The following is a 23,404-nucleotide window of genomic DNA, read 5'->3' on the forward strand; positions in this document are numbered from 1 at the left end:
AGAGGTTCAGAATACAAAGGTGACTTTCATTATGGGCATCTGATCAAAGTGTTGGAAATGAATAAAAGCCTGAATTTACAGTTAAACGCTTAAATTTGCAAAACTCCATCCATCCATTCTAAATAAATACATAAATTATAGTTATAAATATTCAAACAAAAGGGGGAAACATAAAAGATAAATGTGTCCCACATTTCTATCTTTAAAAAAAGATTTAATAAATAAATACATTTCTTTTGTAAGCTACCAAAGACTGAACTGCTACACTGTGACAGAGTGAAACTGTGAATAAAAGGTGACCAAAGAAGAACACAAACCAATCAGTGAAGAGGAGGAAGTGTGGTCAAGCGAGCTGGATAGATTTAAAGTTAAATAAACAGCTGTTTCTGTTTAATTAAATTATCCTAACTAAACAAAGCATTCTCAATTTATCAAGAGACTTTTCACGCTGAGGAAAACAAAAATTCAGGGAATTCTTATTAGGAATTCTGGAGAGTTTGAGGTCAATACTGTCATTAGTTTTCTTAAAAAAAAAAAAAAGAAGTAGGAGTGATTATAGATGCTTTCATAGCATTTTATTCAGCAGGGATATTTAAATTCCATCCTAAAAAATGGCTCAACTGCTTGAATTTGGTCCTCGGTTTTTAATATCACTTAATACTAAGACTGTGGCTCTGATAATATGGACTCCCTGGAGTGTAGTTAACATAGAAAGTTTGTAATCTGTATGTGGCATCTCTGGCAGCAGTTTTTGAGATCTGTAGAAACCACAGAGTTTTATTGCAGCTTGAGATTTTTTTTAAAGAGTTTAAAACAAGTGAAGGATTTCAGGGATATTAAAGCTGAAATAAAACACAGACAACATGTTCATCTGAAAATAGTGTGATAGTCCTCCTCGGGTAAGAGATCTCTCTTTTTCAAAGTTTCCATAAATATTATATGAAGTATTTGTAAAGGTGTTTTCTCCATCATTTTCCCAATTTGAATAAAAAAGAAAGTCACGTTATTGTTCACATTTGAAATACAGATGGAATAACCCCCCAGAAAAATGCAGTGTGCAGCATTACGAGCTCAATCTTAGCCTTAGGTCCTCTACTAATTGGAAGGCTGATGGTTAAATCCCTGACTGCTCCAGTCTTTGGGCAGGATACTGAACCCCAAGTTGTTCCCAATGCACACTGATTCTGTGAAGGTCAGACTTACATAAACGTTCTGCTCACTGTGCAGGTGGGAGTCCTTACTGCTAATGACGATGTATGGAATCTACATTATCATCATGAAGTAAGCTTCCTGAAGACAAAACCTCCTGATCAGTCAGTAAAGCTCCATATGTGTGAGTTGTAAGAATACTTGGATGGTGTAAGATGGTGGTTTGCTCTGTCACAGGTTCAACTCCCAGATTTTTGTGTTTGTGACACGTCGGTTGAGGAGCATCAGGCCGTGCTGCCTCCGATCAGAAGAACGGCGAGACAACAAGTTGGGAGAAGACACCTCGGCGTGCAACACATCGATGGTGCTTCTCAACAAAGGTTTGTTTTTGTTTTGTTTTTTTAAATGATTTGTGTGTCGAGTGTGAATGAAGTAGTTTTATATGTTGTGCTTTTCATTGCCAACATCTCATACACAGGCCAAGCCCATGGTCAGGAGGCTTCTCCAGTCGTCATGGTAGATGAGCTTCTCATCCTCAACCCTCACAAACTGTCATTCTCAGAGGCTGGCCTGCGGATTATGATCACCCCCCACTTCTCACCCCGCACCAGGCTCTCCATGGCCGGACGCATGCTCATCAGTGAGGTATTTAATGCTCACATACTGTGACGCACTCGCGCACAAGACGAAAAATTCTAAATGATCTTTTTTGACCGCAGAGACAGAGACTGCTCCGTATTTCAAAAAATCAACGGGACGTTGAGGCCGGACCCGGGTCAAGAGGGGGGTCCACCAGCAACAGTCTGAAGAGGACAGCCTCCTGCAGTCTGGAGAACGGAGGCGGGAGACCCGGGATGGTCGACACAGAGTCAGGAGACAAGCCAGGGGCCGAGGTGGGCCAGCAAGAAGAAGAAGATGACGATGAAGATGGGATTTTCAGTCCAGTGCGCATTCCAGGTGAGGAATGTATATTTTAGACTGTATAATCAAAACAGATATATAAGATGAGCTAGATAGGGCTAGGACTTCATAAACATTTGCTTTCTCCTCCTTTTCAAAAAGCAAATGTTCAATTCCGTTAACACCAAATCACGACAACAGTTGCCTCACTTTATATTGTAAGCTAAAGACGCTACAATGATAACTCAGTATTATTATTAACATAGTAACAATAATATAGAGTCAGACGATCCACTATGAGCAAGCACTTTGGCAACAGTGGGAAGGATAAACTCCCTTTTAACAGGTAGAGACTTCCAGTAGAGCCATGCTCAGGTCGGGTTGGCCATCTGAGCTGACTGTTGAGGGTGAGGGAAAGAAGACAGGACAAGGACACGCTGTGGAGGAGAGCCAGACATTAGTGATAACGAATAATTAAATGCAGAGTGGTGCATAAACACATAGTGAGTGAAAAAGAAATGCACAGTGCACCATGGGAAGCCCCTACCAGCCTAGGCCTGCTGCAGCATAACTAAGGGAGGCCCTTAACTATATGCTTAAGCAATAAAAAAGAGAGTTTTCCATGTGAATATGATGGCTCTCGCTGATTTTCTGTTCATTTTTTAATGTGTAATAACACTTGTTGCTTCTAAGTTCGATATAATGATTTGATTGATTAGCTGATTGACGATTGTGCTATAATGCTCATTTCTTACTCCATAGTCTTTTGCTCTACTAGAGAAGCGCTGCACGATTCAAGGTTAAAAATAATTCTTATTCATCTCTCTGCAGCCCCCGAGTTTACCCACTTACCTCCTGCCTGTTTAAGGCCACCCTGCCTCTAAATAAACTTTCTTCTGATTGGCTGCCCCTTAAAAACAGGAGGTTTAAATGCCAGGTGGGGTGGACAGAGAGCTGTGCACCTTAGATAATCACATTAAGGATATCATGAAGCCCCAAGAGTAATCACAGGGATTACTTGTGCTTTCGCTGGCCTCTGAACAGCCTTCAATAAATATAGCTAGAATTTGTCAGTTTATTGTTGCCTTAAATTGATCTTACTCCTCTATCATGTTAACCCCTTGATTGCTGATACAGTCCAAACGCTGTCTCATCACAGATGGCTGGTGTGCGCGGGTAAAGTGGGTGATCACATGGCCTCTGGGCCTATTGCTCTACTGCACTGTGCCTAACTGCATCCTGCCACGCTGGCACCGCTGGTTCATGGTCACCTTTGTGGCCTCCACTTTATGGATCGCTGTCTTCTCCTACCTCATGGTGTGGATGGTAAGAGCTGGTCTTCTGTCTACAGTATCTCTTGTATTCTCAGACACCTGCTGAAACTGATGTGATGTACATCTGCATGTTGGTTTGTAAATTAAAACAAAAACAAAAACTAGTTTGAAGGTTTTATAGACCAGTAAGATAACTTTATCCTGATATTTTCTATATGTTTCTATCAGGTCACCATCATCAGCTTCACACTAGACATCCCAGACTACATCATGGGCATAACCTTCCTGGCAGCAGGGACAAGCGTGCCTGACTGCATGGCGAGTCTGATTGTAGCTCGACAAGGTAAATGTGTCTCTCCCTTTCATTTTTATGTCTCTTTGTGAGGCAAGTACTTAAGCATTTCTCTGTCACTTTTCCTGTCTTTACTCAGGCATGGGGGACATGGCAGTGTCCAACTCTGTAGGCAGCAATATCTTTGACATCCTGCTGGGTTTGGGTTTCCCCTGGGCTTTGCGTACACTTGTGGTGGACCACGGATCAACAGTAATGCTTACATTCATCTTTATGTAACACCTATTCAAACTTCTTTCTTTCCCGGGTTACTAATTTTTCTGTGCGAGTTATCAGAGCGAAGGTTTGCAGCTTCTCACTTCTGCTTGATGGTCATAACACTGATGTTTTTCTTTCCCACAGATATCCATAAATAATAAAGGACTTGTATATTCTGTCATCCTGCTGCTGGCGTCTGTGTTTCTAACAGTAAGTAAATGCTAAATACCAAAGGTTGCACAGATATATAGGTGTTGATGTTCAGAAAGGTGTAAACAGTATAAAGTGTACAGCAGAGAGCTCTGCTAAATTTGGGGTTTTAAAAAAATCCCACCCAGTACATTTCTATATCAAACAGATTTAAAGTCATACGAATCAATAATGCTATTAGATCATTCAGCCAGGTTTGGGGCTCTTTGAGTGTTTTGGTTTGCAGCATTGCTGCAAACTTAATATACACTCACCAGTGTGTGTTCATTAGGCTACAAAATAACTCTATTAAATCAGCTGTGCATTGGGTGCTCGGCACCAGTTGCCACACTAACAAAGTTGGCAAACATGTGGAGCAGCTTGCAGCTAATGAACCAGATGTTTCCCTCAGGATGTGGTGGAGAGCAAAGCTTGCAACATGTTGCACTGCCCCCTTGGGGTTGAAATGTATATAAGTAGAAAGCTGTCCAGTTATGTTTTTTTTACTAAACAAAAACTAAACTAAAAAGGTAGATACATTAAAGCTAATTTTAATTAAAATAAATGGACTCTAGGCGATTCTGTCCCTGATCAGCATGTCTGCATGCTCTGCATCTGCTTGCAGGTGCTGAGTGTTCATCTGAACCACTGGAGACTGGACCGTCGGCTGGGTCTGGGTCTAATGTTTCTCTATGCCATCTTCCTGCTCTGCTCTATCCTCTTTGGGCAGATGTGAGGCGTACAGATCAAAGGCCAACCCAACTCAGACACCATGCTGAGTATCTACCTTTCTACCACACGTCCTCCTTCCTGAAGCCAAAAAAAAGTGAAAAAAAGTGAAAAAAAGTGACGGCATTGATGTGTTCCTCTTGTTAATTCCTCTGCAACTCAGTGGCACTTGTTAGGGTGATACTGTACACATGCAACTACACAAAAAGTTTTACCTTTTTTTTTTGTCCTTCTTGTACAGTGGAGTGTTTAAAAGCAGTCTTTCGGTATTAAATTGGGTGATCTAGCAGAAAATGTAGGAATGTGGCAGATGGAGGCAGCAGATCTGTTGGGCCTTTAGTAATATTTAAAAAACACACACAAGTTATGTAACTTAAAAGATGTTGAAGTGCTGTTATTGCACAGTAATGTGGTTATTTAATGGCCAATATTTTGATGATGATTGTACAGAGAACTGAGCTGAATCTTTGTTTTTCTGTGTAAGTATTACAGCAGCCACTCTGCTTTCCTTTCCTGCTAACGTGCTATTATAAAAGCTTTATGGTCGGTGCTGGACTGATGATTGGTTGTTCTGCTTTCAGGTGATGGATGAGGCTCATGATTAGGTCATGTCGCAGCTAAATTTGTCAGCTGTGGACTAATTTGCTAAATTGCTTTAAAAAACATTTTAAATTGGTTTGGAGATGAGGTGCACCAAAGGCCTGTGTTCTGAAGCAAGTCCACCTTAAAAGGGATGTTTTCTTATCTGGCTTCAGTTATCCTAACATCAGAAAACCCAATAAATCTGACAAGGTTAACTCAGAAAAGTCAAGCCAGGGTTTGTTTGTTTTTTAATTAGCAATGACTGAGTTCATGTGAGAGGGACTGTGTTTGCAGATGACCAGTCGTAAACATGGACAATAGTATTGACACTGTTGCCACATGATTTACAAAACTGTAATATTAAAAGAAAAAACAACCAAATCAGATAAGGTCAGACTTAAAGAAGTGTACGTGTGACAGAAAGACAACTTTGCTCATTAAAACATAAAATGCTACATGAGTATAAGCCATTTATAGCTAAATGCAAGATACTCAATCACTGCTCAATCATGAAGGTAGAAAGGGTCTACTACTACTCTGCGTTACTTTAAGGTGCTGGTTGCCTAAAAGAAAGTTCCTGTGGGGTTTAAGACAGTTTAAGTCCTTCAGTTGCAAACTAGTCATTGTTACATGTCTGAGAAGAACAGTGGCTCATCTCAGTGTAACACAAAGTCATTTAAACTTCTGGTCTGTTGCTCTGTCCAGTTAGGAATCACTGCGAATACATTTCACCTGCTTTGGTGCAAATGAAAGTGACAACAAGATGATGACCCCCAAAGAGCAGCTCTCTCTCCTGACTGATTTTTCTCTAGATTCGCCTTTTGCCAACTTCCTTGTAACAGTAGTTGCAGTTGCATTCAAGGTTTACGGGTTGTCCAGCTTCAGCAGGATGAGACATCGTTTGGTGCTTTTGTAAGGAAGAAAGTGGGCTGTTACGTGAGAGAGAGCACTACAAAACTCATCAATCCTGCTGCAAGACTGCTGTCTTCTCCTGTATACAATGAGGAAGAAGAGTACTTCTAGAGCGCTGCAAATGACCTCCAATGGGTTACTCTTGCATGTTTCTGACCAAGCTGTCTGAAACAGGTGGCCCTGGTCTCCTTTAGCGGGACCTGTTCTCACAGACCAAGGAACTAACAAGAACTAACAAGGAGTCTAGCAGAAAAGCGAAACTAGAAAAAACTAGAAAAAGCAAATCTAAAAAAGCCGTCATGGGGGGTAGCCATTTATCTGCACTGCACTTGTCACTTTCATTTGCACCAATGCAGATTCACGGTGGTTTATGTTTATGACTCTGTGAAATACTGGGGCGATTAAGTGTTCACTCATTTTATTTTCTCAAGCAGTGTATGAAAATAATTCAGTCCAGTTAGTAGGCTTAGCTGACTTGCTAATTTTACATAAGGACAATAAGTACAAAAGTTAGCTATAGCTATACTAACAATTGTAGAACAATGAAAAGGTTTAGATTTGTACAAGTTACTCCTGCTAAGAAGTGTAACTTCTTTACAAAGTGTAACTTTGTAACTATCTTTTACAAAGATAGTTATCTTTGTAAAACTAAAAACTCAAGCCCTTAATCCTGGATTATAGTCCAGGACTCTGAGTCATGAAATATCCGTTCATCTCTAATTTGAAATAAAATTAAAAAAAAAAACAACCAAAAACTCCAATATAACTTATAGCAAAGTATTAATCTCTTAAGCTCTTAGTACAGTTTTTTATGTCTGTTTTTAGTCTGAAAATAAACTCAGAACTAAATCTGTCAAGATAACGCAGAGACGTAAATACTTTTCTCTGAAATATAGAGGTGTATAAGTGCAACTTGTCAATGTGGAAATGCTGACAAACTGCCATTGATCTGGAGTTTTGGTTGGTGCACTCTGAGGGCATCTCTTCAAAAACTCTCTACTCTTAATGAGACTCCTACAGGCACATTGAAAGGGCCAACAACCAATCACCTCCCCCCAGCTGATCCAGTCCAGCACCAACCAAGATTTATTGGAGATACATGTTAGCAACCCTAAGAGCAGAAAAATCTGCAAATCTTTCCCATTTCTGCTGGATAGATTTCAGATCGCACTGTTCTCCATTCATTTTAGAGCAATAGTAATAGAGCAAATTTACATGTTCTACTTTTTTCATTTATTTAGATTTTCAGTGGTAATTCAGCCAAGCTAATTCATGACAACATCACTACCTAGCTGACTTCACCATGGCAACAAGGACAAATGGTTTCTGGGAGGGTTCGTTTTACTGACCTGTGTCTGATACTGAATCCACATATTTTCACGCAAGAATTCAGTATTTTATTTATTTTTTTATTTCTGACTACAAAAATCAAAGCGGCTGAGAAAGGTTTACACAGCTTGGATGGAGGGCAAAAATGATGCATCAACAGTAAAAATCCTGCTCTGTATACAGTACAGAAAAATGTCTTTATCAAACGGAATAAGATATGTTTCTTTCCCCACAATAATCGGGAGAAAACCGGCCATGGCGATAGTGGGAAGGAAAAACTCCCTTTTATTAGGGAGGAACCTCCAGCAGAACCTGGTTCAGGCGGCCATCTGACCAGTGAGGGGTAAGGGGGAGGGACACAGAACAATAAAGTCACTGTGGAAGAGATGCAGAGATTAATAACTACTGATTAAATGCTGAGTGGTGTGTAAGCAGATAGAGAATGAAAAAAGGAATAAAGACTCGGTGCATCATGGGAAGCCCCCCCAGCAGTAGTCGGGATTAAAGACTCGGTCCATCATGGGAAGCCCCCCCAGAAGTCTAGGTGTATTGAATCATAACTAAGGGAGGCTTCAGGGTCATGTGATCCTATATGCTTTATCAAAAAAGGCCATTTTTAGGCCTAATGTTAAAAGTAGAGAAGGCGTCCAAACATAAGCAGGCAAATAAAAAAGAGGGAAACCACTGCAGTTTTGAATCTTACCAAGAAATAACTTTTCAATCACATCACAGGAGTTTCGCATCATATTGACACAATTTAAGCTGGTCATTTCAAGTCATTTTGTCCGTGCTGCGAAGAGATTACGAATAGAGATTTTCAAATAGCCTCGTATTTTCTGAATGTAGCTGACGTTTGTGTGAAAATATTTACATGCATTCAAATGTAGCAGCTGGCACTGAGTTACAGCAGAGCACGTCAGACGAGAAAGTGGGTACTTTTTAGTCCTGCACCACAGGAAACCATACATGCGTCAGACTGTTTTTAATACAGCCGAAATGAAATGCACAGTTTCACAATATTTTGACAATTTTGCCTGATTCTAAGCACGTGTTGCTGCAGCTTACTGTAAGTAAAAAGAGTAGCAGTAGTACTACGTTTTGTTTTGTTTTTTATTTCGTTTTGAGGTCTTATTACTATGAAATCTAATATATATAAAAATATCAGTGTCACAGATTTTAATGACTTTATGTGCAGGTTACTAGTGAAACGTCACGTTTAGGTACGACTATCGATGTTTGTATTTCTTGTACGTTTTATGCGATCGTGTCACTTTGGTGGAACATTGTGCAGCAAAGCAGCCGATCAGGATAGACACAAAACAGCGCGCACACGCAGAGACGCGTCTGCTGTGTATTTATCGTGTCAAAAATCGCGTTGTGTTAAACAATATATACTCAGATACACAGTGTAATTGTTGGTTTCTGATGGACAAACTGTTCTCTTTTAGATTGTTGTGTGAATTCAATTCTTAAATGTTCCAGCAAAGGGATCCAGGTGATTGTTTTTCTTCCTTCAAATGGCTGTACAATTATTATCTTTGTCTATTCGACAATACTTTTTACTGTTTTTAAATGTTAAATAATTTACATAGTTTTACAATAATGAATGTCCTACAGAGACTAGTTTTGTGGTGTTTTTAAATATATTTTTTAAATACATGATGTAAAGTTAATTGTGAGTTATTGTAATGGAAACAAACGCGCGCTCTGCCGGTGCGTTCAGTGACCTTTCTAAGGTGGTAATCTTTTGTTTCATGGCTGATTCACTGACACGGCTGGACTTCACGTAAGAGAGCAAAGAAGACGACGCTCCTATTTACAGGTTTAAATTCAGTGAGAATTTTGAAATTTGTGAGCAGAAAACAGTGAATTTCTTTTATCTCTGCCAAGTTGTTTAGTTGGTTGTCTGCAGTGGAGGCAAATGAAGCTTATTTTTAATTAACTTTAATTGACTATTAGACTTTTTACATTGCCTTTTAACTAGTTAGGTGTGTGTGATTTTGGATGATGACATAGTTTTTGTAATTATGCCTCTGTACGCGACCACGTCTGTAGACTTCAGCCAGCCATTGATTGCAAAAGGGTTTTCATCCAAGTATTAAAAACAAACTTGATGCTGTGCAAATCATTTTAATATTTATAAATACAACTGTAAAAACTCCGTTGAATCAAAGCCTAAAATCCGCATTTTAATCACATCTAGACCGTTTTCACAGCACCACAGTGGATTTTACATCAGAGGTGAAATTACAAAAAGTGTCAATTATCCAAATGTTTATGGGCTTAACTTTATATTTCAGATCACAGCAACAGTCTTGCATGTTATCAAAGTCCGGTTTTAGATTGATTTGCTTTGATATTTTGTCAAATTAATGAGCAGGTTCCAAAGATGGAGTGCAGTCAAGGTTCAGAGGTCTGTTTTTGTGCAACACTCACAAGGAAAGGGAAACGTTTACTCAACGCTGAAACTTTTTTTTTTTTTTTTTTAAATAGAAATTAATCATCATAATAATTGCTGACATATTAAGCTGCTATTGCATATTCATTGGCCAACACTGGCCTTGTTCACTTTTGTTGGCATATCAGTAAATAACATGTCACTGGCCGACATTAACGTTAGAATTTTTGTGCAGTTCAAACTTTTAAAGTTAGTGTGTGAAGAGCCATGATGAAGATCTTTGTTCTTTTCACACAGGAGGGACAAATATGTAACTAAAACTACAGAAACAGGTGATATTTATAAGGGCAATGATTTGTTGCTTGTAATGTTTTCCCAACTCAATATCTTAATCCATTATTATTATTATGATGATAGAAAAAGGTATAGGTAAGCCTTCATCTTAAAGCCACTACAGGCAAACGGGGATAAAATGTTGGGTGAAAATTTGCCTCAAAGTGGCCGCCCCCACAGTCTGAGTATCACTATACTTAAAGTTTAATTGCCAATATGAGCACAGAATATCAGGTAATGATTGCATTCAACTTTTTCCATCATCTCCATCCTTCATCAAAATTTGTTGTTTTGCCAGCAGTTTACTTAAAGCAGTGTGACACCAGAGTCTTTTTTAACTCCACTGTAAGCTCCTGATACACACCTCATAATATGTAGCGTCAGAACAGCTCGACTTGCTGCAGTACTTGTTGTGGTTTCACCACAAAAAAGCAAAATAATAAAAAAACAACAACAATGTTCTGGTTATTCTGCTGTGATGTTGGAAATAGAAGATATTTTAGGCTACAAATTTACTGCTATAGAGATTGTATTGGATCATAGAAGACTGTTCTTGTATCTTGAGTGCAATAAAAAAAAAGTGCAATAACAACTGATTTTCTTAACATTTCTTTTAAGAAGCAGTGATTTGCAAAATGATGAAGGTGCCACTTTACGTGGTCAGTCCCACTGGACGTCTAGAAGGGAAAAGGTTTAGTGTGGTGACCAGCGTCTAATGGAGGAAACCAGAAAAGAAACTGGGCAACGGCCAAACTTTTTGGCCACTTATTTAACTGAGAACTAAACTGAAGGTGAATTCTGGAGAAATGTTTAAGCTGAAATAAACACTAATGCCATTTTCAACTCTCCCAGCTTCCATTACTTTTTCCCCATCCGTCACAGTGAATGTCACGATGTAAGAGGAAAAGAAATAACAGCAGACTATAGTGCTTAGTATTTTTATTTTCCTGAAGATAAATTTTCATACAATAAAACATTCCATCACAATCCAAATCAAAATCCACCCCATGAGAATTCCCCTACTATGTAAACCTATGACCTCGATTTAACCCTTTCATGCACAAATTATGGGAATTGTGCTAAAATATTTTCCTCTTTTTTTAAAAAATAAAATCTCACTGCCCACACATGTGGACACCATGCAACACAGGAATAAAAATGGGTACAAAGCCAGCGCCGACAGCATACATGAAAGGGTTAAATATGTTATTACTATAGTTGAACGCGTCTCACCCAAAGCTGGAAGCAAGAAAACCCGAGTCTGATATTAAAATGACACAAGAGCCGACTGTGACAACAAAAGCCGAGCACGTGCTTCTTGTTTATGTCAGTTTAGTTTGGATGTTGGCTGCTTAACCGCTGAACGCCATTATCCTCTTAATCACATTATGGACTTTGCTTCTTGTTGTGGAGCTTTGGAGGAGAGCGGCTCAGTTCAGACCTGGATCACAGGATTAACTAGAAAGCAACTTCCGCTTGAGTCCCGAAATGTCCCACGCATCAGGTATGCAAACATCACTGATGAATACAAAAACAAACACAAAAAGAAAACAAAAAAACAACAAACAAAAAAAAAAACGACCAGCAAAATATCCTAGTAGCCACCATCTCTCTAGATAAAACTGTAAGTTTAAAACATGATGAGAAAATAAACCAAGTTATACTTGTGTAATGCTTTAGTAATTGTTAGTTGGCTATTGAAACATGACAGCATGGTTAATTTATATTACACCACTTCCCAACACCTTTGCCGGCCTAACTGAGACAACTACGGAGAAGACGAGTGCTGACAATTACTGAACATGCACTTGTTTAACTGTAAGATTATGCAGTTATTGAAGCAGATGCTGCAGCTGTCATGACTATTTATCCCTCAGTCTTTGTGCCATCTATCTACAGCATGTTTCAACCCTTTAAATACTGTTTCTGTGTGAGGTAAAGTTACTGCTTTTAGCAGTTCAGCCAGACTTCCTCTCACCTTGACACAGAAGGAAACCGTTGCATAATCAAACTATGAAAGCAGTGACAGAAAGAGCCATCTCCCCACATTATACATATACATATTATAATCTCTTTTCTACAGTATGGAGCCATCCATAATTCTTGCCACAGTCCACTATCTGTAATAGCATTTTCTGATAAAGAACATTTACAGTATCGCACATTATCTCGCAACAGAGCCTAAACAGACTCAGCCATGAGTCCCTGTCATCCCTGCCTCCTTAAAAGGGCTCTTCTATTGCTTTTACATTGTCAGCAAGTGACCATAATCGAGGTCACATTGTCCTTAGATTAAAAAAAGAAGAAGAAGGAAAAAAAAAAAAAAAGAAATCTAGTGGTGTCACAACATCAACAGAACGATGGATATGGTGCATCATCAGCAAACTGCTAGAACACAGCGATTATCCCTTTAATGGGGCTGATAATGCTAGCGGGATTTGTATGTGACTCGACTTTATCACATCTGTCCAACACAGGCCAGATGTGTGGCCCGGTGAGAGATTCAATATCAAGTTTGCTTTGGAGAAGAGCCGAAAGGTTGTGTCAAAAAGGCCCCAATGCCAAATGAAACTAGCACATTAGTAGGTCTTTCAGCAGCTCTGAGTGCAGCACAAACACGAGTCCATCATTGGACTTCAGTCTAACTAACGTCCCTGAAGTCCTTCAGCCTTTGGAGCCACCTTCGACGAGCAGTTTCTCTGTGTACCTTTATGTGGCCGCAGGCAGCGGATGACATGGAAAAATTATTTACAGTCTCAGCAAATCCCTTTGACTCTATCGAATGACCAGCCAAATACAGTTCAATAAAACAACACCTGGTGCTGGATGAAATGGGCTCTAAAACATATCATAACCATTCTGTTTCCAATTTGTTCACACTCAACACTAATATATATATATATATTTATACTATAGAAATATATAAATATTATAAAATGTCTTTTTTTTACACTATGAGTGAGCATTGGCATGCTATTTGATATCAATGAGCTCTATTTATGCTCTAATCATAAAATCAGTACACTGACAAGGTTTTAGCAACTTTGCATGTGTAAAAAAAACAAAATTAAAAAAAAAAGCTGAACATGAAGGGATTATTTGGCTATTTATGCTTCTATCTGCGAACATGATTGGTGCTGAAATTGCTTATGTGGCAAGGCGGTGAAAATAAAAATCTGTGGGACTGAATCTGAGGTTGGAACTGTGTAACAGTCGTATCTGATGGTAACTGAAGCCAGTCTGGTAAAGGTATACCTCCCAATCCTTCCCTTTATCCATGTCCAGAACACACCCTCTCTCTGAGGTCAGCTTGTCGGGGAAGTCTGTCATCTTATCTTGAAGGGTAAACGACGCTGCTGCAGGACGGCTGGGTGATGAGTGCGTGCGGGCCAGAGCGGCCATCACGACGGTGGGGCGTTCTGGTTTTGGTATATAGATGCCTTGTCTTTCAAAAGGTCCAGACATAGATGACAGCTCCAGCTTCCTGAGTACCCAAATAACAGAGAGAGGCAGTAAAATCTGATGTTAAACTGCATTTAAACAGGAGAACAGTAGAGGCCCCTAGATCAGTGGGCCCCGACTTTTTTTGTGCCACGGACCGGTTTATGTCAGACAATATTTTCACGCACTGACCTTTAAGGTGTCGCAGATAAATGCAACAAAATAAAACCACTACCGGTACAAAAAAAAAGAAGATTTATTGATAACAGACTTGAAAAGACCCAGGGAAACAGTGTTAATGATAAAAATAATAAAAAATAAATAAACTTAAAAACGATAAAACCCTGAATATCATAAATATAAAACCCGAGCCTCAACTCTCGCAGCCCAGTACCAAACGACCTACGGACTGGCCCGGGGTTGGGGACCGCTGTTCTACATGATCAATGAGAGAGCATGCACTGCTGATAAATATAAATATGTTAAATAAAATAATTAAATAGTTTTTTTTTAAAAAATTACAAATTACAAAAGACTTGCTGTTTTCTTTGTTTAATAACAATGAAGAAAAGCTCACAGAGACACAACAGCTAGCTTTTCAGTAGCTGCTGAGACGAAAACTTGATATAAAAGCAGACTTATTACAGCTTTGTCCGAAGGCTTTCGTCCAGGTTGTGTAAACTTGGCTCCCTACAGCGTGACTCCGATTGCAGATATTTTGTCCTTTTGCTCAACCTGTGATTGCAGCCATTCCCCAACTCTCTGTGAATGGTACTCATGGCCATTGATCAGTGGTCTTTGATCAGTGGGTTTTGGTCAGTGGTTGTTGATCAATGGTCAATGAGAATTTGCATAATTATGATTAAGGAACTGACCTCACAGCCCATTGTTCCTTCAGTGGGCTGGTTTCAGTCTTTATGCAAATGTACTGTTTCTAAGATTGGGGAAACCTGCAGTCAGCTGAGACTGAAGAAGTCACTTGGATGAGTGACGAAACGTTTCTCCCAGAAAACGCTACGTCCAGATGAACAGAATCAACTTTTGGACATGAACTGTATACTTAACTGAAATATTACATGGCACTGAAGCAGTCAACTATTATTGAACTGGGCTTCTACATTTCAGTAAGATTCACACATGAACTTTGGACATGTGTGATAATGAGAGAATCAGGATGTGACATTTTCCACGGCTGTCCCGTCTACATTTAGCACACAGCAGGAAATAATCCATGTTCGCATTACTGGAAATACCCTGTGTGGTAAACGCACTCTTCTATTCACACATTGGCACAATCCGACATCACGGAGTCGTTTTGCACAACGCCGCTGACAGGTTAAAGACGAGCTCATGTCCAAAATAAATGCCTCAGACATTTGTAATCTCACATTCACCACCTTTGAGTGACGTCTAGAAAATGCAGCTGCAGGTCATCTGTGAAAAGGGCTTCAGATTCATTCTTTTCTAGGAAGTAGGGGAGAAAAAAAAGGGTGGACTTACCCTCTGGAGGTTCAGACATGGGGGGGTTGAGACAGTACATGTGATAGCCTCTATCGCAGTCATCGCAGAACAGAAGCTGATCCTGGAAAACAAAAACACTCCAGTTCTCTGCACGAACAACCTAGATCTCACTTTAACCCAGAGACAAGCAAACAATCTCTAAAGACGACTCACATCATTCTCCGATGTGCCGCACATGTTGCAGCATTTGCACTCTATGCACTGCCAGCGGTACGTCTTGACGGCGGCCATCATTACAGGAGTGAACTGCAGGCAGGAGGGGTGGCCTGCGCCGAGAAAAGCGTTTAAACACGTTACATCTTTCCAAGAATACTTGCTGCGTGGCTTTTCTCATATCGCTACTCTTATTTACCTGAACGTCCACAGTCAGAGCAGGACACCAGCTCCTCTGATTGGCCGGTCTTGTGATTTGTTTTGGAGTCTCCCAGGCAGAAATCACAGTAATTATTAGGCAACGCGAGCCCATCTGGACCTTTCTTTGGAGCTGTGTGGGAAGATGAAAACATGCAGGCCAATATCAGTGTTCAGTTACACCGGCGCTGTGACCTCAGATAATCAACTGACGACTCCTCCGAATCGACATTGCGCCGCTGTCGCTTACTTTTTGGCTCCTCGGGCAGCGACAGGGCGGGCTCGTTCATTTCCATGTCGTCTTTCTCCTCACCCTCCTCCTCGGCCAGGTGGGAGTGGGTGTAGTGGTAGCTCAGGCCAGGACGGTTCTTGTAGCGCTTCCCACAGACTGCCACCAAAACCACAAAATACGACATGTATGATATGAAAACAAAGAACAGACCAGTCAAATCAGGTGTTTCTACCACATCAGTGGAGGAAGGTGAGGGTGACTCATGGAGAAAAGGACTATTCTTTACAGTGCTATCATGGGACATCTTAAAGCTGATGAGGATGGTGAAACCCTTCCTACTGTTCTCATTATCATAATTAGCATCTTTAAAAGTATCTTAAGATGATCAAAGGACTCTTGCAGCAGTGTCCTACTTACAATGTAGCCTCATATCATGCACATATTTAACTGCTGTAACTGAAAAACAGTTACTTTGCAATTATTGATACAGCTATTAGTATTTCTATTTTTTTAACTGACACAATGCCTTTGACTATGTGAATAAAGGAAAAAATTAGACACAACATAGACTAGTGACACAGCGAGACAGAAAGCTACGACTCTCGTATGGTGGTTTCTCTCAATACATGTCAACAACTTTTTATGTGGTAAAGTGATGATGGGGGAGGGAGAAGAGAAATCACTTAAGAACCCACCAGGTTCCTGATGTCTCCTGCTTTCTGTTGAGTATCAAAATTGGCACAATGACATGATAAACTGGCGGTGAAATAATAGGAAAGATGAACAACATGCTTTATTTATGTATTTATTTGTTTACTTGAGACAAGCTTCCTCTTTGCTCGAAATCTACAGTAAAGCACAATAATAAGACAGCATCTCGACCACTAATATGCTGGAACTGCTCTGATCTTGGCTTTAGCTTCTTCAGTTTAAGCGTCTTAGAAGCATTGACAGTATTTTGACTCGAGACCTCACTGCACTGAAACAAAACTAAGAAACGCATGTCACCATTTTGCAAAACATCATGTTTCTGATTTGAACTGGTATTCTTTTAATAGTTGAGAAAGCCAGTGGGATTGTGCAAGGAGGATTTACTGACTTAAAGGAGAACAAAGATGCCACTGTGTGAAGCCGTTGTCACAGGGAGGGTGTGATGTTTGTCATAGCAGTCAAACACAGTACTTCTTCTTTCACTTCCACACTTTCTCTAATTTTCATTTCCTCAAAAGTCCAGCAATCCTAGGTCTTCGACTTTCGGGAAGCATCTAACCAAGAGGCTAACAACCAAACAAACTATTTTTTGTGTGGGTGGGGTTGGTGGGGGAGGGAGAAAACAAAATACTCCCAATAAAGTCAAGCAGACATTAAAGTGACTCAAAAATCAAGCGAACACGTGGAACATGGAATGAGATTTTACAGGGTGCAGAGGTGGTGAAGAGGAGAAATGCAGTCAAAATTAACATAACACAGGGGGAAAAAACAGCACACACACACTCACAAAAGGGGAAGAAAACATCAGCAGCAGGATCTAGCTTCCAGCTTATCAAAATCTGTAGGAGGTTCAAGGCCAGATTGGGTGGAAAAAGTAACTTTTAAAGGCCACTGCTAATCTTCTGTAAGCTGAGATGACTCGTATATGTGGCTGATTACATGATTACAAACTACACTTTAGGTAAAGCATATAATAACAGGGCATTTACGCTCTCCAAATGTAGTTAATTACAACTCAGGACGATGTGTGTAACAGAACATTTAATTTATGAACTGAACTACACAAAGAGCAAATCTACTTGTAACAGACAGAAAATAAAAACAGGCAGCAAAGACAAAAGACACGGCAGACTGGAATGAAAAGGAATGAAGAGAAGTATACCTCTTTCAGAAGGTTTTGAAATATGCTTTTGTTTGAGAGTGTCTGAAAGAGAGAAGAGAAGAGAAGGAGAAGAGAAAGCACAGACAGAGACTCAGACCGACAGAGGATCAGTCAAGTCAGTCGGCAATGACCTGCTGAGCACTGCAGCTCAAAGTGAAAAGGCTTCACAAAAGAGGAAAAAACAAAACACATCAAGCAGTCTGACAACGCCAAAAAAGAGGAAGACTTTTTTTTTTCCCTGCACATGGAAATACCAGTAAATTAAAGTATGACATCATAGTGGCAAAAATACAGACCGACTAGCTTTGTAAATATCAGATATAAGAAGTCTAACGAAGAACAGAGAAAAGATGGAACACATGAAAAGAAAAAGAAGAGGGTGAATTAAAATGTGATAGTTAATGAGGACTCGAGCTAATATAAACATTACAGCTATGAACACCTGCGGTGACCTTCTACTCGGAGCTGTATTCACATGCTCTACTCTCAGCCAACAGGACTCACTGTCACAGGCGTACGGCTTGTCTCGGTCCTCCAGTGCTGCCGTGTCCAGCTTCTTCCTGCTGCTGCCCACTCCTCGGCCCTGCGCACATTATTAGACTCAGACGGGCCCTTAAACGCATGCTTGGGTTCGAGAAACCGCATCGAACGACAGCCGTTATTTACCTTCCCTTTCCCTTTGCCTCTTCTTTTAGGCGTGTCTTCTTCATAGTCTTCATCGTCAAGGTCGTCCAGGAAGTCGTCAGGCTCGATGATTCTCTGTGTTGACAGAGGATGAGGAAGGCATGACAATGGGGTGTATTATATTTCACTTTTCCATCTATAGCAGCTTTACTTCAAATCTCAAAACAAGAACCTTTCTGATCCGGGCGGCAGGGTTCAGGCCTCCGGTGTAATCACTCATGTTGGAATCCTCCTCAGAGCCTCGGAGGTCTGCGGATGTCCTTTTGTCCAAGGAGTCCCCCTTCAGCAGGGCCTCCAGGCTGCTGCCATCCGATGACAACAGAGCATCCTTCTTCAGTCCTAAATCTAGCTCTATGAAATCAGGAAAGGCAAAACACAATATAGTATACCTGAAAATGTTGGTGCCAGACATTTTAGTTGGTTAAAATAATAGTGATTAAACCAGCCTATTTTGCAGCTCTCTTCCTCTGTGTTTGGAAACAAGATGATACGGTGAGCTATCAGCATGAAGCAAGTTTCTGCACTGATCTTGAAAATGAGCCGTTGTGTGTACGCAATGTCAGAGTAAACTGCCTCAAAACCAGCCCTCTGAACAGTGTGTGACCACATTCTGCACAAGCATGAGGATGTTAAACCACAAGGACAGAAAACTGCTGGTGCTAGCACTGCTAATGTCAGCCGCACTCAGCAAACCAATCAGATGTAAGGTGTAAGCTATGTTATGCGTGGCACAAAGAGCCACACATGTCAACGACATTCAAATACTTGTTTGCCCCGTGATTAGCATCAATTTTGAGTCTTTTCTGACTTTTAAACTAGTCGACATATCATGTTTTCTCCTGCTTAGTCAGCAGGAGCAACACCAACACTGATACATACAACTGTAAACACAGGTACAATTCAAGTTGGATTTAATTATTGATGGAAATCTGTTACAAGATAGCACCACATGTTCATCCCCGCAAAGTCTTTGATATCCACCTTAAATGCTGACACAGTAAAATAGGAGAATAAGCTAAGCTGCTCAGAGCTACTGTGCTACCTGATTTAACCGGAGGGAAGATAAGCCGGGGGTCTTCTGAAGGATGAGATCTTCGTTTCTTCCTCCACCTCCTGGCTGGGTAAGTGTACAGCTGCCCTGGAGCCATGCCTGAGGGAAGGCAGAACAGGAAGGTGTTCACAGTTATCAGACAGTTCTGACACACTGGCAGGGGGAAAAAAAAATCCACAGGCTCCGTTTGAATTTTCTTAGACTGTCCTTTTCAGAATCGGTTATTTTCGCATTTAAACATGAGCAGGCTCCACCTGGCTGCCAGGGAGTTGCATTAAGTACACAAGCTCTGTTTGTGATTTTAAATATGCATGCATGGTGTATTTAGTCCTTTGTTTTGAAGGCGTTGAGGTTATTTGTAGCTCCTTTGAGAAATTCTGATAAACAGCGGAAATGATGATTCATTTTAATCACTTAATCACTCATCTTAATAACGAATGCTTCACAGCATCTGTGCAGTTTCCTCTGGATCACCTCACCTGGTCCCCTGTGTCTTTTCTCCATCCAGATATAACAGTTGCTCTGAGCCACGCCGGTCTGCGAGTCGAGGAACGGCATCCGAACGCTCCTCTCGGCGCACAGCCTGGCATTGTAGTTGTGACACTGCTCCATGGCATCTCTGTAGTACTGCTCTCCCAGCCTGATGAAACAAAACCGGAGGCAGATGCTGGTCATTAGGTCTATTATGGTTCCAAGACAGAAATCAGCAGCTGTTGCCGCTCCAAAACAAGTGTGGTCTCAGTTTATTTTAAAACTGCTTGTGTTTTTTTGCTCTGCTGCCTCCTACTAAGCAGAGTCTTTGTGCTTCAGACTAAATGTTTAGTGCAACAGCAGGTGCTCTTTTGTTGGTGCATCAACAACAACAACAACGAGCTTTGGTAGAAGCACAGGCACAGCCAAGTGTTCAGTGTTTATAGCATAAATATACTGTTAGAGTGCTGCTTGCTTAATCCCTTTTAAAGAAGCTGAGGGCTCAAGCTACTCAAACTGAGACAGGAAGACATCTTACAATTCCCTCAAGCTATCAAGTGTCAAAGAAAAAAAAGGGGGGGGGGGGGGGGCACAAAGAACCTCGTGATGCAACAACTGCACCTCTTGAGGCTGCCAGGAACCCCCAGGGGGCAGCAGTTCAGTCCTGATGAGATAATAAACCATGTAATTGTGTTAAACCTTAAAGAAGCTTTTCATAGATTTCAATCTCCAGTTAAAGACTTCATTATTTAACTTGCTGTAAGGCCATAATAACATTGCAAAAAGCTGTCTGTGCTCTGTGGGGTCCAGCTGAAAATGAACACTTGCTTTTCTTTCCAGAGAAATCATTTCAGGCAGGGTGAATTAACTAGAAAGAAGCCGTCACAAATGCGTGAGAGCACACCAGATACACACACGGGTTGGCTAGTACTGACATATTCTTGTAGTGGCGTATATGTTGTCTGATTATTTATGTAAAAACGCCACCATTTTCTGTGTAGAGTTCGCATGCTCTCCCTGTGTTTGTGTGGGTTCTCTCCACAGCCCAGAGACATGTACAGAGGGGGTTTGGGTTAATTGGTGAGTCAAAATTTTACATGGGTATGAATGTGAGTGCGGTTTTCTGTCTTTCTGTGTTGGCCCTGCATCTCCCCCTATGGTAGCTGGGATAGGGTCCAGCCCTAATTGTGACTATGATAAGAATAAGCAGAAGAAAATGGATTTATGAAAAAACACACCACAGAAATGAAGAAATACTCAGAGCAGCAGAGTGGCTCTGGTTTTATTATGTGTAGAGTGATGCTGATTGATGTGCATTATTCTTGCAAAGGGAAAAAATTAAACAGCTGTTGAGTTGCATAAAAATATATATTCATATAGCCCCATTTCACCAGTGTCATCTCAAAGGCTCTTCACGTGATACGGTAAAGAGCTTCATATATTATGAAGAGAAAGCCAATGACTGCCTATGAGGATTCACTTGGGGACAGTGGAAAGGGAACTAAATCTCCCTTCACCAGGAATAAACTTCTGATGGAGGAGGCTCTTTGGGTGGGATGAGGGGACAGAAATTAAAAAAAGAAATCAGGTGAATATATTTCTGTCAATGTAACTATAGCATAGTGCATACATAAAGGATACCAGCTCATTCAAACCAGCACATCTAGCATGTAAACAACAGTTCATTTATATGTTTTTGGCAGCACAGACTTGGTTTCAAGATTACATCATCTTTCATTCTTTGTCAGTATTATTTCACAAGGAAATTAAGTTTGGAAGCAAATTAAAATATTTTGATGTGTGTCGGGTAAGTTTTATATGTTTGTGCTGCCACAGTTATCGCAGGTAGAGGTACGACGTACGCGTATAAAAGCTGGCGTGTGACATTAACCCCGAATCGGGCTGTACGGCTACACGATGTAAGACGACGGAAATGGAAGCATGTTAGAGCACAATACAGTGTTCTGGTCTTTGAAACGTTAAACTTTATAAGCAGTTCTTTTATGTGAATCGGAAACACCGGCTATGGCTCCGGGCTCTCGAGTTCAAATCTTCAGCGAGGGATTTTCATTCATTTTAAACTAGTCGCTCCAGCCACTCCAGCCTTCGCTAACGACGTTAGGCACAATTACACTCTCTTTAGCTTGTTAGCGTGACACCTAGCTGCCATACTCAACTGACGTTAGCACCACAGCGTCCGCTTGGTCATACAAACAGAAGTGGCCGCCACACCGCTAAAAATACACGAAGGATTAAATGAACACAAGTTCGTCTACATTGACTCGTGATCCATGTTTCAGAAACGTCAGCTGCGTGTCTGCTAACTTACACTTCCATTCCAGGATGTGAACAGACACGACGCTCCGACGCCTCTGGCTAACCTTACTAAGTCAGCTGGAATGCTGCTAAGCTAACTAACGACAGCGGGTGTACGATAGTACAGCCGTTACAATGTGATGGCTGTGTGTGTCACCTGCACACATGTAAGGTAAGTAGAAAAGTCCAACACTTACAGTTTGACAACATTCTCAACAACAGCTGCCATCTTGCTTCGATACACTGGGAAAGTGGCTGCCGGGTAATGTGTGCCCTCTGTCAGGACTTGTAGGCAGATGGTGGAGTAAGGTGAAACACATTGCCCCCTACTGCTGGCCCCGTGCCATTGCAAGGGGTTTTATTATTCCAAGCTGCAAATCATGTTAGTAATGTTTTAAATTACTTACAAAGCTTCCAGGGCACAAAATGTAGTTCAGTGTTCTTTATACACTCATCAGCCACTTTATTAGGTACACCTTCATTCAAATATCTAAACAGCTAGTCACATGGCAGCAACTCAATGCATTAAGGCGTTTAGAAATGGTCAAGACAGCCAGCAGAAGTTTAATCTGAACATCAGAGTGGGCAAGAAAAGTGATTTAGGTGATGCTGAATGTGGCAGACAACCAGGTTTACTGGGAGTGGTCCAAAAAGGAGAAAATATTCAATGAGTGGCAGTTCTCTAGGCAAAAATGCCTTGTAGATCCTGGTGAGCGGTCAGAGGTGAATAGCCAGACTGACAGGATAGCAACAGCAACTCAATTAACCACTCACTGCAAACTAGCTATGCAGAAGAGCATCTCTGAGTGTCAAATCTTGAAGCAGATTGGCTGCATCAGCAGAAAACCACACAGGTTTTTTTTCTAAGAACAGGAAACTGAGGTTAACAATTTGCACAAACTTATCAATGTCGTATGAGTCCTGATTTCTGTTTTCATTTAGATGATAGGGTCAGAATTTGGCCTAAACAACATGAAACATGATTGTGTCAACTGCAAACTGAGCATCATCTAAACACCACAACCTATTTGAGTATTGTTGCTGACCATGTCCATCCCTTTATGTGTACTAGTCTTCTATTGGCTGCTTCCAGCAGGATAAAACACCACGTCATGAAGC

General features: G+C 40.8%; 2 protein-coding genes across 5 annotated transcripts in view; one reads left to right on the forward strand and one right to left on the reverse strand.

Annotated features, from left to right (window-relative positions):
* Positions 1 to 6,689, forward strand: part of LOC102792026 (sodium/potassium/calcium exchanger 3) — a 28,761-nt gene extending 22,072 nt beyond the window's left edge. Inside the window, exons 9-17 of the mRNA XM_006802223.2 lie at positions 1,228 to 1,281; positions 1,387 to 1,529; positions 1,628 to 1,794; positions 1,869 to 2,106; positions 3,209 to 3,375; positions 3,552 to 3,666; positions 3,755 to 3,867; positions 4,018 to 4,083; positions 4,688 to 6,689. Of these exons, the coding sequence (XP_006802286.2) occupies positions 1,228 to 1,281; positions 1,387 to 1,529; positions 1,628 to 1,794; positions 1,869 to 2,106; positions 3,209 to 3,375; positions 3,552 to 3,666; positions 3,755 to 3,867; positions 4,018 to 4,083; positions 4,688 to 4,798 (1,174 nt within the window). The 3' untranslated portion in view covers positions 4,799 to 6,689. The remainder of the gene's footprint in view (positions 1 to 1,227; positions 1,282 to 1,386; positions 1,530 to 1,627; positions 1,795 to 1,868; positions 2,107 to 3,208; positions 3,376 to 3,551; positions 3,667 to 3,754; positions 3,868 to 4,017; positions 4,084 to 4,687) is intronic.
* Positions 6,690 to 11,277: 4,588 nt separating this feature from the next.
* Positions 11,278 to 22,582, reverse strand: dpf2 (double PHD fingers 2). Of its 4 annotated transcripts, XM_006802224.3 has the most exons (12): positions 22,483 to 22,582; positions 19,978 to 20,138; positions 19,490 to 19,597; positions 18,620 to 18,798; positions 18,430 to 18,522; positions 18,268 to 18,346; positions 17,764 to 17,805; positions 15,909 to 16,046; positions 15,660 to 15,791; positions 15,461 to 15,573; positions 15,287 to 15,368; positions 11,278 to 13,829 (listed from the first exon to the last, which is right to left on the reverse strand). In XM_006802224.3, exons 1-12 carry the CDS (start codon positions 22,512 to 22,514, stop codon positions 13,747 to 13,749), a joined length of 1,242 nt encoding a protein of 413 aa, XP_006802287.1. In that variant the 5' UTR covers positions 22,515 to 22,582; the 3' UTR covers positions 11,278 to 13,746. The 4 variants fall into 4 exon arrangements, with proteins under 4 accessions (XP_006802287.1, XP_006802288.1, XP_087703357.1 ...); XM_006802225.3 differs by lacking the exon at positions 17,764 to 17,805; XM_087847231.1 differs by lacking the exon at positions 11,278 to 13,829 and having other exon boundaries at positions 14,395 to 15,368.
* Positions 22,583 to 23,404: the final 822 nt, after the last annotated feature.

Source organism: Neolamprologus brichardi, chromosome 10, assembly GCF_056152115.1.
Source record: "Neolamprologus brichardi isolate AB-2024 chromosome 10, ASM5615211v1, whole genome shotgun sequence".
Lineage (NCBI taxonomy): Eukaryota > Metazoa > Chordata > Actinopteri > Cichliformes > Cichlidae > Neolamprologus > Neolamprologus brichardi.

Bases quoted from the DNA above. Each gene is read 5' to 3' on its own strand.
- dpf2 (XM_087847231.1), bottom strand. From the start codon at position 22,514: ATGGCAGCTGTTGTTGAGAATGTTGTCAAACT. The intron at 15,792-15,908 runs GTAAGCGACAGC...CTTCCCACACAG, and splicing joins GCTGCCCGAGGAGCCAAAAA to CTCCAAAGAAAGGTCCAGAT. The intron at 15,574-15,659 runs GTAAATAAGAGT...TTCTCGGCGCAG, and splicing joins CTCTGACTGTGGACGTTCAG to GCCACCCCTCCTGCCTGCAG.